This window comes from Phodopus roborovskii, unplaced genomic scaffold (genome assembly GCF_943737965.1).
Source record: "Phodopus roborovskii unplaced genomic scaffold, PHOROB, whole genome shotgun sequence".
Lineage (NCBI taxonomy): Eukaryota > Metazoa > Chordata > Mammalia > Rodentia > Cricetidae > Phodopus > Phodopus roborovskii.
The window spans coordinates 3,746,422-3,765,095 of NW_026126629.1; the positions used below are offsets into that span (position 1 = coordinate 3,746,422).

The window sequence follows — 18,674 nt, forward strand, 5'->3', positions numbered from 1 at the left end:
TCCCGATGCAAACATTATCAGGTGAATTACTTCAATCAAGAACTGAGCCTACACACACTCGGCCCTCACTATGTCCCAAGCTCCTCAGGGTCCTGTTTCAGCATTTCTAACATGTTTTAGGGAAACATTTTCTTTTATGAAGTCTCCAAGCACCACTTTCACAGCGCTTATCTTTACATTGTCAATGAGCTACGTTCTCACTGGCCATCTTCCAGTTTCTCTCCAAGTGCTAATTTCATTAATTTCCCAGTATCCTCAATAATGACTTGTCCCAGCCCTGTTATTTTTCTCTGCTTGTTCATCTTGAATAGTCTGGTCCTTAGAAATCTCTATCCATCAAATATGATCTTGTCTTCTGTGGGACGAATTGATGCCCAGAGGGTTAGGTATAGGCATGAGTCTTTAGTGTGAAGCGGGGGACGCAGCAGGAGCTAGGAATCCATATGAAATACCAGGTGTAGAGGAGATACTGAGTGCATCAGAGAAGTCCAAATGGGAGGCAGGGTCAGCGTCCTCCAGTGCTTTAGTTTAGGAACAAGCTACTGAGGCACACCTGTGACAACCTGAGAAACCACAGTGGAGGTGGAGAAAGGATGGGAATATTTCCTCAGGAAGATATGCAGAGGAGAGGCAGGCCAACCCAATGCAAGTGACTGTTGAGGGGATGTCCCACGGCATTTACTTCATGTGTTGGACAGGAAAATGACTAGGGAGGAGTCTTTTATCCCACAGTTCCGATCAAAGGCATACTTCCAGTGGTCCAGAGTCTCATACGAGGCCTGTGGCTAATATTCTTTCCTAGGGGTTAGATGTAAGCAACATCTAACCCTTTTCCATAGGTCACAATGCCAAACTGAGGCATGATTCTACCCAAGTTCATTATCAGGCGTTCTTACAGAGAATAAGTGAAGTGTAACTTATAGGGGTGTGGACACTCCCCCCAAACTGAAGAGCCTGGCCCAGCAGGGTTGGCTTTCCCATAGCTGATGGAGTACCTGCTTTAGTCTTCCCTCTCCCCGCTCCACCACAGGCCATGTGCAGAGTTGCCAGGAGGCAGAAAACAGCTGGACACTTAATTGGGAACTTATCCCTTTTTCTTCCTTCTATGGGGGTGTGAGCCATCAGCAAACCCAGCTGGGGTGACATTTTTCAAGGAGGCAGGACTAAATGCTCCAAGATGGTGCTTGGCTCTGAGAACAGTCACTTACAACAAAGCTTTGTGTTGTTTCTATCACTGCCCACTAGCATCAGGCTGAGGAATAAGCCTTCAACATGTAGGACTTTAAGGGACACTTCAGATCTGACCTGTAGCAAAAGGGGACAGAATAAAACAGAACAAGCAACTGTATGTAAGGGAAAGTTTGGGGATTTGGAGGGTATTTGCCTTCTCTCAGATTAGGTCAGGAAAGCACGTGGTTCCTACATGGGCCACTTGGAGAAGCACATGTCTTTGCAACAGGCCATTTCTAGAAACACAGAAGGCTGTCTGGGTTGAGTGTGAGATTATTTAACTGCTGATAGTTCATCAATAATAAGTTAAGAAGTTCAACATTGTCATGAGTGGTCCTTCAAAATGTTCACGTTGAGGCTCTAGCTGCCAAGATGGTGACATTTATGGGTGGGCCTGTTATGAGGGCATCTGATTTAGGGTTTTCATTGCTGTGATGAGACGCTATTACCACACCAACTCTTTTTTTTTTTCTTTTATCACAGCAACTCTTGTATGTAAAACACTTAATTGGGGTGGTTCAGGGTAGTTCACTTACAGTTTCCCAGGTTAAGTCTGTTATAATTGTCATGGGGAACAGGTGGTGTGCAGGCAGATGTGGTGCTGGTGCTGAGAATACTGCATCTTGCAGGAAACAGGAAGCCAACTGACTCACTGGGCAGTATCCTGAGCACAGGAAACCTGAAAACCCACCCCCATAGTGACACACTTCTTCTTACAAGGCCATACCCACTCCAACAAAGCCACACCTCCTAATAGTGACACTTTCTGTGAGATTATGGGGGCCAATCACATTCAAACTACCACACAGGGTGAACCTCATGGTCAGATTAGTACCTGTGTTCAAGCAGATACCAGAGAGATTGCTTCCATTCTTGTGCCTTCTGAGAGGACTCAGTGAATAAGAGTTGTCTTCAAGGAAGGAATAGAGACCTTACTGGGAACTTGAACTGGCTGGCACACTACTCATAGGCCTCTAGTTCTCCATCCAGAGCTATGAAGAAGAAAGAGCTGTTGTTTACTGTAGTCTATGACATGTTGTTAATGGCAGCCAATTTGATTAGAAGGCTACTTGTTGTTCAGACAATGTCATATCCTGCCTCTGCATCCCTATGGCATAGTCCTTTCATAATGAGGTAGTTATGTTTGCTTCTTTTGGTTTGAATAACCTTATAAGTTTTCAACCTTAGTCCTAGAACCAGCCAGTCCTGAAGTGAGCTCTGATTCTTTCTATTGAAGAATGGGACCAGAAGCAGAGGGTTGATGATGTGTAAACATTGCTGATGGGCCTTGTGTTTCTGTGCATACAGCCATCTGCATCTCCATGAAACTAACCAGAATTCCTACTGTAGTCTCTAATTATACTCCATTTCAGAGCAGATACCTCTACTCCATGATCCCCTCCCCCCGCCCCAACAGTAGCTAACCAGGCTTTAGATATGAATCACTGACTTGTTCTATTCTAGTGCAATTGTACAGCTGTGACAAAATGGCTACTCTGTACTTCTGTGGAAAACAACTTGAGTATATCATGTCATTTTCATGTATTTTTCTGCCTGGTTTATCTTAGTGCTTCTAAAACATCGAATATTTCAAATATATGTACATTGTCATGTGCAGGGTTCATGGCAGTCTTTGTTCTCTGTGTCACTCATCAGGTTATGAGCTTGTGTGTGTGTGTGTGTGTGTGTGTGTGTGTGTGTGCGTGTGTGCGTGTGTGTGTGCATGCGTGCGTGCGTGTGTGCGTGCGTGCGTGCGTGTGTGTGTGTGTGTGTGTGTGTGTGTGTGTACAATGAAATTTTAGCTACTGCGTGTTACAACTGTGGAAGAGAAGAGTTCACTTCCTGCACCCAAGGCTCTTAGCATGGATCATCTCATTTTGTCCACTTAGTTCCCCTGAGAAGAAAGTAAATTATTTAAAAGCTATCATAATGTACAGGTCTAGTATGCTTTGACATTTACTGAGATCCAACATTTATTTTCCTTGTTTAGTGAGTAAATAAGAATTACTTGCAATTAGCAGCTTAATTGTTTGAATATCAACAAGGGAACACACATGAAAAATTAAAATTAAAACAGTTTGTCTTTATTTCTCAATTAGATGGAGCCTCCTTCTCATTTTTCTCCCTGTTTGCCTTTACTTTCTGTGAAATCACCCCTTTGAAGGCAGATGTGTGTGTGTGTGTGTGTGTGTGTGTGTGTGTGTGTGTGTGTGTGGTGTCTGTGGTTCAGGAGAATAGTATCCCAGTCTCTCTTCAGAGGCAGCTGGATATGAGTTATGCTTATGTGTTTACTGGCATATTTCAGAGAGATATATGTAGCTCTTCCACATGAACCCAACACTACACTCCCTTTGGGTTTACTTGAATTGTTTTATAGTGTGTAAAGTACATTGACTACAGTTTTTGCACACTTTATAGAAATCTTTAGCAGAGTTTTACAAAGATTAAGTCACTGGCTCCAACTGACCCCAGCTGACCTGGAAGCACTCAGTGTTGCCAAGAGAAGCTGTCTGCAGGGTGTTTCCAACTTGTCTGCTTTCACCATTATTACTGTAACACATGCATGTACATCACTTGGAGCCAGCGCACAAGTGCATTACCTTGTGCACTTGTCTGCATTAGCCTAGGCTGTAAGAGCTGATTTCGTGGGGGGATTAGAGGGAAGGAAGTTTAGTTCTTACATTCTTCTCAAAGGCTAGAGTCAAACAGACTGATGCACGGTTGGATAGCAGGTCTGAAGTGATGTTGGGGTACATTATCAACGTGGCTGTGAGGGCCAGGGGAGTCCAAACTCCATGTGAGAGATGTTTTTTTTTTTTTTTATAAAGTTGTATCATTACAGCTCCACACTCATTTCTTTTGTGTTGGAAAAAACACTTAAATTAGGAGTGAGTAGTATGTATGTGAGAGGTGTGTGTATGTATGCATGTGCATGTGTGTGTATGTACTGTTTAACTTCTTCAAAAGCATTGCTAGAAATCGAAGGTTATTCAATTCACAAGCGATATGTAGTCATTCAACTTACAAGACAATGAATTATTTTACAGCTATTGTCTAAACAATAGCCACACACATATTTGCCACCTGACATATTTGCAAGTATGATTAAGTATGACTTCAGCCATATTTCCCAAAGGCTAGTTTCTTTTTGAAGATGAAAAATACATGATAGCCTTTTCCACAGAACTTATGTTTGTTTGCTGATGCTGCCATAACAAAATATTGTTGACTGGGTGGCTTATCAATCAGAAGTTACGGTCCTGGGTTTGACTGTCTTGTCTGCCAGCCTGGTTTCCTCAGAGATCCCTGTCCTTTGCTCAATACATGTTCACATAACTGGCTCTTCATCACATTCCTTGTGGCTTTTCTTATTTTTGTTTTTTTCTCATTAGGTAGCCCAGGCTGTCCCAGAGCTCTTGATGTAGCCAAGGCTGTTCTTGAAATCCTGATCTTCCAGTTTCAGTTTCCTGAGTGCCAGGGTTTCAGGTCTGAGTCACCACACCTTGCTCTTCCTCTTTTTGTAAGCATCATCAGACAGCATCATTTTACCTTACTCATTTCTTTACAGGCCAACGAAAGCTAACTTCAGTGAAAGTTAACTTGAGCAGACTATTTCTAAACTTACTGGCTTTAATGGGTTAGTTTGCCTCACCCATATACTCTATGCAGGCAAGTGCATTGGTTACAGCTGAGGCTGTGAATCACAGTGTTGTCCAGGCACTGTAGCCGCATGGCTGGTGTGGGGGAGGGCAGCGGAGGTAGCTATTCATCACTCAGCCTGCAGGCTGTGTGGCCATGTGCACAGGAATTTTAAGAGCTGGAAGAGAGAGCAAACACCTTGCAAGTCCTTTCCTGCATCACTTTGCCAAAGTCGATCATGTGGCCAAACTCAAGCACCAGAAGAATCTCCCAGCCAACTTCAGAGGTCAGGCCTGTGACCTGGGAATGTGCGGTGCCATCGAGGAAGACGAGAGACAACAATGAGAGAAATAAGCTGAGTGCTGCCCTCACACATGTGCACCACCGTGCCTCATAACTCAAATTCCTAGCTGAGCTACATGGTACAGGGTGCTAAATCTTACTAACAGAGCTACATCCCATCACACTAAATTAAATTAAAACACCAAACCTACAAACCCTCTCAGATAAGTGCCACTTACAGGTTGTTGAAGTTGCATGGCACTTTCAGAAGAGGTACCCAGGTGGATACTATCACGTCTCACAGTGTATGTGAAAGTGGTCCTGCTCCCATCCTAGTCTATAACCAGATGGCTAGAAAGGGAAGAGGCCACATCCATACATTTTCCCATTGTAATCCTGCATATTTACTCATCACAGAATCTCCATGACCTTCAACAATATGCATTCAACACATAAAGGTCTGTGTGTCAACAGACTTCAGGTCCTAGTTTACGGGCTCTTTGGAGAAGGTCTATACTGTGTATATTGTGGCAGGCAGCTTGTGAGGGGAGAAATGACTTAGGACATCTACTTCTGGTACTGGAATAGTTCCTCAAAGGACAGATGGAAGGACTCTCTGACTCTTTAGCTGAGACTTGGGCCTGATAATGCCACTTCCACACCCCTGTGTTCAAAGCTAGAAACACAGTTGAAACAGGAGACAACCCTGGGTGCTGAACAGATCTGGGCAAGAAGCTACAACACAAAAAGGGATGCTGGGAGCCAGAGTTCCATCTATTAAGGAGAAAGTGTGTCTGCCAGAAGAATATGACCTCAGGACATGTGATGGGTACCTGAGTGGTTTGTGGGTATTAGCATTTAAACTGTGTCCTAGTTGGGGTTACTATTGCTATGATGAAACACCATGGCCAAAAGCAACTTGAGAAGGAAAGGGTTTGTTTGGCTTATACTTAGTGTTCATCATCATGAAGGAGGTCACGACAGGAACTCAAATAGGGCAGGAACCTAGAAGCAAGAGCTGATGCAAAGGCATGAAGGGGTGCCGCTTACTGGCTTGTTCCCCATGGCTTGCTCAGCCTGCTTTTTCATTAGAACCCAGGACCATTAGCCCAGGGAGGGCCCAACAATGGGTTGGGCCCTCCCCCACATATTCCTAATTAAGAAAATGCCATACAGGTTTATGTGCAGTCAGATCTTTTAAATATATTTAATATTTTTTCTTATTTTACATATTGATCTCAGTTCCCTCTCATTCCCTCCCTCCCTACTTCCCATAACCCCCTACCCACTCCCATCCCATTCATCCCCCCTCCACTCTACAGGGAGGGTGATACCTTCCAAGAGGGATCACCAAAATCTGTCAAGTCATTTGGAGTAGGGTCTAGGCCCTCCATCCTGCCTCTAGGCTAAGGAAGTATTCCTCCATGGGGAATGTGCTCCCAAAGTCCTTTCATGCACCAAGGATACATCCTGGTGCCACTGTCAGAGGTCCCTTAGTCTGCCCAGGCCTTCTAACTGAGACTCATGTTCAGGGGGTCTGAGTTGGTCCAATGCTGGCTTCCCAGCTATCAGTCTGGGGGTCCATGAGCTCCCCCTTGTTCAGGTCAGCTGTCTCTGTGGGTTTCTGTAGCCTGGTCTTGACTCCTTTTCTTATCACTCCTCCCTCTCTGCAACTGGATTCCAGGAGTTTGGCTCAGTGTTTAGCTGTGAGTGTCTGCTTCTGTTTCCATCAGCTACTTGATGAGGGCTCTATGATGGCATATAAGTTATTGATCTCATTATCAGGGAAGGGCATTTAAGGTAGCCTCTCCACTATTGCTCAGATTGTTAGTTGAGGTCATCTTTGTAGGTCTCTGGACATTTCTCTAGAGTCAGTTTTTTCTTCAAACCTATAATGGCTCCCTCTATTATGATCTCTCTCTCTCTCTCTCTCTCTCTCTCTCTCATTTTTGCACTCACCTATTCATCTACCAACTCAATCTTCCTGGTCCCACATGTTTTCCTCTCCTCCCCTTCTCTTTCTTCTAACTCCCTCTCCACTCACTGCCCCCCCCCCAATATGCTCAGGAGATCTTGTTCCTTTCCTCTTCCGTGAGGGACTTTGTATTAATCTCTCAGTTTCCTCCTTATATCTTAGTTTCTCTGCCTGTGTGAATTATAGGCTGGTGATCCTTTGCTCTATGTCTAAAATCTGTATATGAGTGAGTACATATCATGTTTGTCTTTTTGTGACATGCAGTCAGATCTTACAGACATTTTTTTAATGGAGTTTTTCTCTTCTCAGGTGACTTTAGCTTGTGTCAAGTTGACATAAAACTAGCCAATTCAAGCTGAAATGCTTGGTTGTGCTTCTGGATTCATCTGAGGCAAATACAGTTCAAGAATACTATGTATTTGTTCTGCAGTGCTGGTGATTGAGTGTAGGACCTCCCACATGCTAGGCATGCATTCTACTACTGAGTTATGTCCAAAGTCTTAAAGAGACTCGTTAATATGCTTATTTGAAATAGTGATTAAGAATTTCAGATACTTATTGTTTTATTTTTAAAATTTTTACTTTTAAATTTACTATGTGTGTAGGGATGGGAGGTGGACACATGTGGAAGTCAGAGTACAACTTGTATTATTTAGTCTTTCTCCTTCTATCCTGTGGGTCTTGGCAAGCAAACTCATACCATCATTCTTGGTGGCATTCACCTTCATTGATTGCGCTATCTTATCAGCCCTCAAGTACTAGTGTTTTTTTTTTTTAAACAATAGTTTTATTAATTCTTTGAGAATGTCATACAATATATTTTGAACAAATTCATCCTCTCCCACCTCCTTCCATAACCACCTCCCACTTCCCATCCCTTCACATCCAGCTCTGAGGTTTCTTCTTTCATTATTCATTTTTCTTTTCCCATACAGTCCAGTTTGTGTTGCCCAGCTAGTCTTGGCAGTGGAATCTGCTGTGGGGTGATGTAGACCTAACAGGTATAATATCATTAGAGAAAACTCTGTCTCTCTCAGCATCTATCAAATGCCACTATCCTCCAGATAGCGGTGGGATTTTTGTGTCCACCTCCCCCTTCTATACTGGGATTCTGTCTGGCTGTAGCTTGCATAGGTCCTGTGCATGCCATCCCAATAGGCAAAAGTTCATCAGTGTATCTGCCCTGCTGAGTCTGGAAACAACTGTTTCTTAGGTATTATCTATGGCATCAGGTTCTTACAATCTTTCTGTTCCTGCTTCTGTGAAGATCCCTGTGCCACAGACTATTATTATTTGTAAATTGATTGGTTGAAGGTCTTTGTGTTAATTGCTATTTATTGCAAGGAGATGCTTCTTTGAGAAGGGTTGAAAGAAGTATAGGTATGGGGCAAAGTCATTAGGAGTCATTTTAATGTCCATTTACTTGCTTGTTATATCTATACCACCAATGTGAAAATTGGATTTCTTCCAGTGCTAATTTATTTCCTGAGTATGTCATAACATCCTTTATGTATTTCAGCCCAGAGGTCCTGAAGAGTGAGCCATATGGAGAGAAGGCTGATGTCTGGGCTGCAGGCTGCATCCTTTATCAGATGGCGACCCTGAGTCCTCCCTTCTGTTGCACCAACATGCTCTCCTTGGCTACTAAAGTAGGCCACAGGGAACAAAAGGGCTCCCTATAGCTAATGGCCACACCCTGTTCTTTATCCTTGTGATGTACACAGCTGTCAGAGCATGCATTGTTTATTTTCCTACACAACCCAGTCTATCTTATCTCTCATCTAAATATCTATCACACTACATGTATATTCCTAGTTGTTGTATTAATTTATCATATAAAATCAGAATATATTCTGATTACTGTTTGTGGTGGTGGAAATAGAGCCTAGGGCTTACCACTTGCTAGAAAAGTTCTCTGACATTGAGCTACATCCCAAAGTCCTGTCTTAGGTCCACAGGCCATCATATTATATTATTCCATGTGTTACTGTCTAACTGGCATTGATTTTCATTTGTTGGGATATTTTCATTCCTTATTAAAATTTGTGTGTGAAGATGTATTAACTTATTAGCAGTCTACATTGTAGCTGTGAATGTCTGATCACAGACAGCATGGTTCTTTGACCCTGTTGCTGTTTTCTGTTTGTCTTGCAGATAGTGGAGGCGGTGTATGAACCAGTGCCAGAAGGCATCTACTCTGAAAAAGTGACAGATACCATTAGCAGGTAAATAGTCTCACAATTTATAACACATAGCTACCATCATAAAATCTCTGTGTCATTATGGATGCACTACCTATGGGTAAATGCTCATTAAAGCTCCCCCGTCCCTCCGGTAATCCAACCCTATCAAGATGTTTGAGCATCCTTAGTAATAGTGGCTCTTTGGAAACCACTGCGACATCCAAGAAGGACTTGAGAGAGATGTACAGCTATTAGGCCTATCTATAAGGCCTTTTATCAGCATAAAAATGTGTATAGTGTGAAGTAAAACAAATAGTATGAAAATCTATTTTTTTCTGAAATAAGTAAAATATGCACTAATATGGGGAAAAAGGAACATGGAAGCTAAAGGGGCTGTGTTCAATGATAAAACTACAGGTACTTTTAAAAGTTAGTAATACTATATTTTGTACTAAGTCCTCAAAAAAGATGAGAGGCTTTCCCTATTAATACAGCAGCTTAATAAAGGTTGTTGGCCCTGTACACCCCCAGAATAGTATCAAGTCCCTCCTGACTGCAGGGACTGTCCTCAATCACCTCACGCTCAGATGGATCTGCCTGCTACTGTTCAGGCTCCTGCTATTGCCTTCTTGACCTTCTCCCTCCTGGTCCTTTTTTCTGAACCCCTCTCCTCTCAGATACATGCATGGTCCTTGCCCTCACTTCCTGTGGGTTCACACAGAAATATCTCAGATCCAGAAACCTACTCTGAGCACTCCACTGCCTCCCATGCTCTCCAGCCCACTTTAAAACCACAGCCTGTGCAATTCTGTGCCTGTTAGCCTTGTTGTCAATTTGAATGGATTTGGAATCTTCTAAGGGACACACTGTTGGAGGAAAAGTTTCCAGAGAGGTTGCAATGATGAGGGAGGACCCACCCTGAATGTGGGTAGTGTCACCATATGAGGTAGGGGCCCAGACTGAAGAAAAACAATTTCAGAATCCCCATTTTCTTAGTCTCATTTTCTTCAAAATATTGGTGCAAGATTATGTAAAAGCAGAGTTGTTAATAACTATCAGTGACTCAGCAAATTGTCATGTTCAGAGCCAGTCGTCTGCAACTAGCCAGAACCTTGGCATACAAAACAACCGCTATGCTTGGTAATAAGTTAGTGATTATTTTTTAAAATGTTTTGAGACAGGGTCCTGCTCTCCAGGCTGTCCTTGGGCTCTTTCTGCCTCAGCTTCCTGGCTGCTGGCATTCCAGGCTAGATTCAACATTCTCTATTCATTCTTAAACCCTGCATTATTTCCAGTCACGCATACCTGTCTCTAGAGTTTCCTAGCACCTCAGCTTTACTTTTGCACATTCTGTCAGGCACAACCCACAGTATTTGCATTTCTAACATGCATAGTCTTTCCCTTTTCCTGTTTACATGGTGTATTCACACATTTTGTTAGCAAAACTTTCCTCTCCTAAGCAATCTTTTGAAAATTGGGAGAATAATTTAGCAACCTGGAAGAGTCTGGAGCAACAACAGACTCTATCTTGCTGCTCTGCCTGGAAGCAGCCTTGCTATTTTTACCTGTCAGTGTGCTTTGGAGCTGCAGAGGCAACAGTGCTAGCTGGCGGCTTCCTGTCCTGTCCTTCCTTTCCCTTTTCTTTTCCAAGGAGGACTGTTTCCTTGTATGCACTAACTATTCCAACTGTGTAAGTTTCATTCTGCCTGGCTTCATGAGCTGCCTGCTGCTTTGTTTCCAAGCAGACACCATACTTAGAGACCTAAGCCAGCTGCAAGGATGAGGGAATAACTCACCCCACCTCCAACTCTGCCCCATAAAACACGAACTGAAGATAGCTGAACACTATCCCTTGCAGGGTTTTTTCCACCTCATCTCTGACTGGAGCACAACGTTGGAATATTCCAGCTTTTTCTCCTTAGAACATTATTTTATGCATATTTGATTAGGGAATCACACATGTGTCTCTGAAGAATGTATTTGAAATACCCATGCAAGCAATGGAGCTACATGGGAACCCCTGCTGGTGTGTTTCTGGAGGTCCACAAGCCTGTTAAGGTTGGTTAAGGATAGATAAACTCTTTAGGGGTTAGGCTACATTTCACTCATTCATTGATTCATTTGCTCATTTACTGAATACTTCTTGGGAGGGAGGTTCCATCTTAAATGCTAAAATCATTGTGAAGGGGACACACCCTTTTTCCCCTCAAGAAGTTTTCTATGTAGTGATGAATTAGAGCATTAAAATCCCATCATGCAATAGTTTATAAACTAAAGTGCAAACAGTGGAGCCATCTTGGTGTTGACTCCATGCCGTGTAAATGGCCTTCTGACAGGATCTAGATGAAATGTGAACAGTCCTCTCTTCAGTGTGCCTAATGCTATGCCCTGCCTCTAAAACCACAGAAACATTAGTACTCAACGTGTGGTGTTACGTAAGCAAAATTTCTTAAGAAAATTTGAGAGGGCAGTTTAGACATATTCCAATGAAGACTGTCTTTAACAGTGTATCCCAACTGAAATCACCCCTGTATTCCTGAAATTCTGCTATCAGAAGCAAAACACAGAATATTAGTGTAAGAGCCATGTCAGCAAAACCCAGTGAAATGAAAGTAACCAGGTACAATGAGTGAGCGTAAACAGCTCTGTTGGCCTTAAAAGGAGCAATAATGCTGATAGCCAGTCTCAAGAAAATCCGCTCAGCTTTATATTTTATCAACTTCTACACATTAGCTTTTCATTTTAGCTCAGAGTGTCTCGTTTGTGAACAGGTCTTTTGTATGCCCAAATAAGCAATAGCCTTAGAAATATATTTAAAAATTATTCTTTTTCTTCCTTTTTAAGATACTTTAACCCAGGTTGGCCTCAAACTCATGATCCTCCCAACTCAGAGTCCTGAATGGTGGGATTTTACTTTTGGCTCTATAAAAAATCTCACACCTCTAGGTCAGTGGCCTGTATTTTGTATTTGTCTGTGTTTTGTAAGATCCAGACTAATCATGTGTTAATATTGAGAGAATATGGTAAAAAAAAAATTGTGACCTTCCAGAAACTGTCCTTCCTTTACTTGCTTCAGAGAGGCTCTGCTTGTCTGCCTGACTAATGAGCTGGCTGTAATTGCAGCAAGCAGTCACACAATCAGACCCCTTCCTTTGCCCACGTAGAGGCCTGGGGGAGCCATGGAACCCTATAGCCCTGGGCTATGAGCTGTCCCTCCCCCAGGTTTCAGATGTCTTTTGAAGTCCTAATTACAGAGGTGTGTCTTATGCTTGCCCTGTCCCTGCTCTTGGGTGTAGACACTATGATAGCCCCTCAATTGTGCTGAACTTGACCTTTCCTTTCCCTATGCCATCCCAACAATGACCTCTCTTCTCTCTTGTCTTCTCCAAGATGCCTCACTTCTGATGCAGAAGCTCGTCCAGATATTGTAGAAGTTAGTTCCATGATCTCAGATGTTATGATGAAGTATTTAGACAACCTATCCACATCCCAACTGGCCTTGGAGAAGAAACTGGAAAGGGAGAGGAGGCGCACACAGAGATATTTTATGGAAGCCAACAGGAATGCTGTCACATGTCACCATGAGCTGGCTCTGCTATCTCAGGTAAGTAGAAACCTCTTGGGTCCTACATGAGGCCTTCTAATATTCTGTCTGAAGGCCTTCATTTTTGTCTTAAGGAAAAATTGCCTATACAGTAAGGAAAATAGTCAAAACACAAAATATTTTATCATCATATAGTTACATATTTGTATTCATTTTTATATTCTGCAAATGAATTTAAGTAATGCAGAATTGCTGATTTTCTACAACTTATCCATGATGTATTGTCTACTGTGAAACTGGAGCGTCAGGAAGCTCTCTTAAAAGTCCTCATGTTAAGCTAATGGTCTTATGTAGCACCTAATGCTTTTAAATATTTATTTTCCTTACTCATCTTGTTGCACTTTAGAATAAACATGTATGTTCACTCAGAGAACAACATTTACCTTTCCATTTTCTTACTGGTCTGTATAGGCTTTCTGCTTGCTGCCTGTGTTGTTGAAGCCTCAAATCTGAGTACTTCTGAGTTTTTCTTTCTGTAACCGCTTTGGCATCTAAGTGTTTCTCAGAGTGTAGTTTGGGGTATTCCAGAGCTTTGGGCTCGTGGCGGCTGGCAATGCTCTTGCTCTCTCCTACTTTCCTTTCCTGGACCACTGCAGTATGTTGACTGCTTCCGACACCCCTCAGTAGGCACTTGGAAATGCTGCTCCTGTCCTCTGGGTGGGGCTCAAGGTGACAGGACGGTAAGGCTCATTCCAGGTCATCATGTCTGGTCATTGATTCCTTACCACAAGCCTAAAGACTTGCTCTCTGTGAGGAAATGAAGCATGGAGTCAGACTCAGAGAAGAGACTGCTCTGACTCCTGGAGTTTTGGAGAACTGTTCTAGAGAGAAGGGAAACACTGTTGTAGAGTGAGCATGTCTGGAGGAACTCAAGAATCTTAATGTTGAGTATTCCATGTTTTTCCTTTTTGGGGAGACTCATCTTCATTACTTTAACTCCTGAGTGTGGCTATGACTTCAAGGCTGATCTACACTGGCTTTCTGATGTAGGAGGGGATGGTGTGGAACTGTGGCTGTCATTGCTATTGAGCCCCATGCTGGGAGCAGAACTTATTATTCTCTACCTGACTTCATAAACTTAGACAGCACTATGAGGCACACCCTTCTACACATATTATATGTTTTAGTACATCAAGATGAAAGAGATGTAGCTGTTTCTCTCTATCTTGGAGCCTAGCATTAAGTGCAACACTGCAAAACTCTCAGCCAGACCCCAGGTGGATTGGAAAGGGTTGTTTTCTGTTAGGTTCATGTGGCAGTGGGAGGGGTCCTTTCAAAATCAAACAAGAGAAACTCTTATCTTCAGAAAACACCTTGAGAAGGATAATTTTATATATTTATCATCACTTCTAAGCTATATATCCGTGGACAATCTCAAACATATCAGCAAATGGTTTTCTCCCCACAGCACCCAGCTCCAGCAATTGGATGCTCAGAGCTAATGTCTATCATTCTGTCTTGTCTGCTTCCCATGCCTTGCCTTTTTCAGATCACTTTAGCAAATCCCCAATGCCTCACGATTTGGCCCATCAGAGTTCCAAGGTTAGGTTCAGATGGAGACATCAGACCCTCAAGCTGTGGACAGAAAAACAGGGCAATCGCTCAAGTCAAAGAGAGGACTTTTGAGGAAGTACTATTTAACAGCTTCAGGGAATATTGGGATTACAAGTTTAATGTGTTCAAATCTACAGCACGACTTCACAAGTCAGAGTACAAGTGTTTGAAAGATGGGTCTGTCTTACATATGAGAATGATAGTAATTCTTCTGTTTAACTGTAAGCATATTTTTTTTCTGAAGAATTTACATCTTGAGGGGCTGTAGGTCTGTGATCTAAGAGGTATCTGAAATTATCAACCCACGTGACCTGCAGTTAGGCAGTACTCTTCACATAAGCATTGCAGTAGCATGCTTTCTGTTGGAAAGACAAAATACCCAGGACTCTGGCTAATACGGGAGAGAGGGAGCTGGGGCAGTGACTCAGCGGCCAAGACAACCTGGCTGCTCTTTCAGAGGACCAAGGTTTGATTCCCAGTACCCACATAGTGGCTCACAACCACCTGTAATCCCAGTACCAGGTCATCCAAGGCCCCACTCTTGCCTCTGTGGGTGCTGTCTGTAAGTGACACACAGGCATATAGGCAGGCAAAACCCCCATACACATAAAAATAACAAATAAATAAAATGATCAAACTTTTTCTTTAAAAAGGGAAACAGGACTGGAGAGACATCATTGAAGTGCTTACCTTGTAAACTTGAGGATCTGAGTTCTGTCCTGGTGTTGCTGAGCTTCTCCTGGGGAGAAATGAAAAGTGTCTTTGTACTCCAGGTGCCAACCAACAGCACAGTAAAGAAACGATGCCACCAGAGTCTGACTTGAGGAGCTGGTGGATTTACTCCGGTTGCTTCCAGGAATATAGGAGGGGTAGACATGCAGACACGATTCAGATGCAACTATGTCACCAAAGAGCCCGTCCCAGCATGGGTGACAACTCAGAACACCATGGCAGTTCCTAGTGTGACCTGCTGGTGGGAGAGTTTCCCCTTCCCAGCAGCCATCTTACTGCTTCTGTCATCTTGGGGAAGGGCATGGGAATCTTGTTGACTTCAGGAACTTCTTGCTATTTTTGCATTATTTACTCCCACAGTCTGTGAGCCTACCCACTCATTTCTACAGGAGATGTTTCAGTTCAGAGAAAATCAAAGCAAGTACTCACATAAAAAATAAAGACAAAACCTGCTGGTCAAGGACTGTTTGATGGTTGGGGTGGAGATGCTTGCTTCCCTAGTTTGTCAGCTTGAGAGTGATCCATGTAAGGTCAGATGTAGAGAACCGGACCCACAAAACTGTTCCCTGATTTCCATTTGCATACTAGGGGACCCTTCTGAGGACCGTTTATCTATACATATTATGTATAGATAAACACATGTATAAATAACAGCATTAAATAGCAACAACAACACTCCGAAGACACACAGCAAATGATTGTAATCCCAACATTGGTAAGGTGTAGAAGGCAAATCTCTGGGACACCTTGTCTAGCCAGCCTAGCCTGCTTGCTCAACTCCAGTTATGTAAGAGACCCTACCTCAAAAAATAAGATGGGGCTACTGAGATTCAGTGGGTAAGGGCGTTTCACACCAAGCGTGATGACTGGGGATCCTAGGGACACAAATAACAGGAGGAGAGAAGTGACCTCTACAAATTTTCCTCTAACCTCCTCATGCATACCATGGCATGCACACGTGGGTACACACACACGTGGGTATCCACACACATACACACATGGTAAATTAATAAAAGAAAGGAATGACCTGAGATTGTTCTTTAGCCTCCACACTCATGAACACACTTGTACACCTGTAAACACCCACACCTACCAAACACACAGCAATGATTTCAAAAGAAAGAAAAGAAAACATGTCTGCTGTGGTTGTAATGCTCATGGCTCATGTCCTGCCTGTGTGGCTACAATTTAAGTCCTATTAAATGTGTAGTACCTGTGTTAGATGGATGGTTCTAGTCTGCTGCTGGCTTGCCCACATGGCAGTTCTTCAGTAAATCACTGCCTGCCAGTCACGTGAATAAACACATTCGCTGAGTGTCTCATCCAGCACAAGGTGCTTCATGAAGGGATCAGTTTTTATGGACCATCGAGGGATAGTTGACTTCAAACCAAGCTTCTGCGACTGCCTTAAAAACACAAAACTCCCCTCCTTTAGTACTATCTTAAGCACATTAATAATCTTTCCCTTTCGAAATCAAATACTAAGAGGAAAACACAGCTTTTTTGAAGAACCAACAAGAACATTAGAGGGCATCTTATCAAAAGAAAATAAGCAGCTTGTCTGCATCACTCTCATTGGGCATCGATTTTTATCATAGTTATTATTATCTTCTCATTGACTTCTTTATTTGTTGTTATTTTTACTCTATTTTAATTAAAAAGTTTCAGGTAGCATGTGCAGAATTGAGTTTCATTATGGCGCCCTAAACTATCTTTTTTGTTGTTCTCTTCCCTCTCTGCTCTCTGTCCCATTACCCCTGGTGTCCTCCCAACTCCTCCAGTAGCCTCCTCTGTGCTTTCCAGTTGCAGTGTCCTATCGTCCTCTCCAGTGTTATTTCCTCCTGTGTTTTACATCGCCTCTGCTTTCCTTAAGCAATTTTACAATTGTTCCAAGAACGAGGAAGATTGTCTCAGAGCAGCTAATATCAATAACAGCCACACAACTCATTATGAATGAGTGCCCCAGGGAAGAGAAATCAGCAGACCACGGTAGATCCCCACACCTGGAAGGAGGTCTGTGGTGAATTGGTGGGACCCTGCAGATTAAGGGGTTGGCCAATAATAGATGGGAAACACTACAGACTTCCATCTCAGGAGGCACATGCTATTTACTCCCATACTTCAGCTTATTTGTAATTATGGGAGTTTTCATAATAGACAATTAAAGATGAATACACATATATATTTCAAAAGAGCCAAGGAAGCTTCACTAACAAACTACCTTCCTGCAGGGTACTACAGTTACCTACTGTGAGAGTGAAGCAAGGCGTTTCCTTTAACTTCTGAATTCCAAATGATCACTGATACAGAGAGCTTTAAGAATGAGAATAAGGTACAGTCTTTAATCAAATGTCTAACAATGAGAGGTATATGGGGTGCATCTGAGACTGTGACAGTCACATCTTGTTTGGGGTTCTGGCACTGATCACAATGCATTGAGCCCACAATCATTATGGGTACATTTTAGGTCTGAAACAGAAAATCACTGTGAAGAAGACTCTGTTTAGTTCTTCCCCCACCAAATGGGTGGAGGCCTTAGTGCTGGCATTGCAGGTATACACTCAACCAGGACATCAGGCTCAGCTTTGACTGTGGGTTCTGGGGTTCTGAACTCAGGTCCTCGCATTTGTGTGGAAAGCATACTAGCGACTGTGTTTGTACATTTTATTTCATAGGGGTTTGGGTAGAAGGTAGGCGTGCAGATTTGTCACTTGATTTTAGCTTCCATTCCTGCTGGTCACAGCCATAGGTATAACTACTATTGATTTTATCTGTCTACAAGGACCTAAACATATCGTTTCCATTTTGAGAGGTCTGTTTTCCATCTTCTCTCCATGACAGCTGGGTGCAGGAGGAGGCTGATGCCAGCTGAGGCAGGCTTATGACAGCGGAAGGCAGGGCTCTCTGGCTACCTGTGGTGGCCCCTGCTGGTCTTCATTGCTGTGAGCCTATTTTTATGGTTGGGGACACGGATTTTGTTAAGTGTTTGCGTCATATGTGCTCATGAGCCTTAAAGCCTCATCTCCGGCATGGGGGTCACTATTCCCATCTCTCCTCTGAGATCTGATTGTGGCTTCTCTGGCAACATCTGCAGTCTCACTGAGACACAAGAGAGTTTGGGATGCCTTTCCATGGCACACATATGCCATGGGGACCTCCCTGGGAATAGGAGGCACTATTTCAGTCCTGCCAATTCAAGTGCCCCTCTATTCATCCACCTTTCCTGCCCCAGGTGCCTGCCACTCAGTTATCCTTTCAACAAGTACAGACTAAGGGCCTCCTAGGCATAGGTAGCAACGATACCACAGTTGCTGGCCTCTGCGCTCCTGGGCCTTTCGATAATGTCCAGAGCAACTGTGTGGTCTGTAGCATTGTGGTGGGCATGTAGCTGATCTGCAGTGCCCACCTTCTCTGACCAGACTTTCTCAAACCCTTTCTGTATCTCTGCTAACACCCAACTCTGGTCTCAGGGTTC

The 18,674-nt window shown here is 43.2% G+C and overlaps 1 protein-coding gene across 2 annotated transcripts in view; it reads left to right on the plus strand.

Annotated features, from left to right (window-relative positions):
* The window catches only part of Nek10 (NIMA related kinase 10), a 180,243-nt gene that overhangs the window by 112,660 nt on the left and 48,909 nt on the right, over positions 1-18,674 (plus strand). For both annotated transcript variants that reach the window (XM_051206811.1, XM_051206813.1), the window contains 3 exons: positions 8,646-8,775; positions 9,281-9,351; positions 12,700-12,913. In XM_051206811.1, coding sequence (XP_051062768.1) covers positions 8,646-8,775; positions 9,281-9,351; positions 12,700-12,913 — 415 coding nt within the window. The remainder of the gene's footprint in view (positions 1-8,645; positions 8,776-9,280; positions 9,352-12,699; positions 12,914-18,674) is intronic.